General features: G+C 59.2%; 1 protein-coding gene across 1 annotated transcript in view; it reads left to right on the top strand.

The window, feature by feature from the left end:
- Positions 1 to 60: 60 nt before the first annotated feature.
- Positions 61 to 980, top strand: part of MONBRDRAFT_13139 (uncharacterized protein) — a gene marked incomplete at both ends in the record, with an annotated part of 8,917 nt that continues 7,997 nt past the window's right edge. The window contains one exon of the mRNA XM_001751039.1: positions 61 to 976. Within this exon, the coding sequence (XP_001751091.1) occupies positions 61 to 976 (916 nt within the window). The remainder of the gene's footprint in view (positions 977 to 980) is intronic.

Raw genomic sequence — 980 nt, 5'->3', positions numbered from 1 at the left:
CTCGACACCACCACTGACTACCGCTGCAAGGTCATCAAGTACCTCGACGACATTGTACTGATGGGTCCCGCGGAGGACGTGGCGGCCGACGTCGAGATTGTCAAGGCTCGTGCAGAGTCTGCTGGCCTTCATCTGCAGCCCAGTAAGAGCCGCTTCTACATGCCTCGCCACCATTCGGCTTCCATCACTGCTATCAAGTCTGTATTGCCAGATGCCGTGCGCGAGACGGCCAACACGGGCATGACGGTCTTGGGAACGCCGATTGGCCGTCGCGAGTGGATGAAGAAGCAGCTGAACGACAAGGCAAAGCACATTGCTGGCAAGCTCAATGACATGCTGACGACCGGTGTCTCGCTTCAGGCCCTCCTCACGGCCATGCAGTACGTGCCTAGCCTCATCAACCACCTCTACACGCTGCCCCCAAGTCTCACGTCGGGCTTGTCCGAGCTCTTGAACCGTGCTTGCAAGGACACCTTTGTCAAAGCCTTTTTTGCCAAGGTAAACCTGTCTGCACCGGCTGGAGCTGAAGGTCATGACGTTACGCTGGAACAGCTCCTTGAGGCTCGCCTCTTCACACGGGCCAACACCGGGGGCTTTGGCCTGCACGACTTGGTTGAGCGCGGTCCGGTGGCTTATGTCTGCAACATGGCCAAGCTGGCCACTCGCTACCCTCGGGTCTACGATCGACTCTTGAAGGATGCATCGAGGGCTGCCGACTTTGAGGTCCATGTGCAGCGAGCTGGCTTCCAGATGGCCACGGTCAAGGACGCGGCGACTCAGCGACCAGCTGAGATCATTGCCTTTCGCTCCAAGGCGGCACTGGACGACCTGATGGCCAAGTGCGCGCTGGACCTGCAGCAGGCATATCTGGCCTCACGCGAGTGGGGCGTCAGCACTGTCTTGACCATGCGGGGTCGAGACAAGTTGCGTCGATTGAGCGACACGACCTTTGCCATTGCGGTCGTGTCCATGATGGGTTT

Source organism: Monosiga brevicollis, genomic scaffold, assembly GCF_000002865.3.
Source record: "Monosiga brevicollis MX1 MONBRscaffold_94 genomic scaffold, whole genome shotgun sequence".
Classification (NCBI taxonomy): domain Eukaryota; class Choanoflagellata; order Craspedida; family Salpingoecidae; genus Monosiga; species Monosiga brevicollis.
The sequence above is the reverse complement of the archived record's forward strand: the minus strand, read 5'-3'. Positions and strand labels throughout refer to the sequence as shown.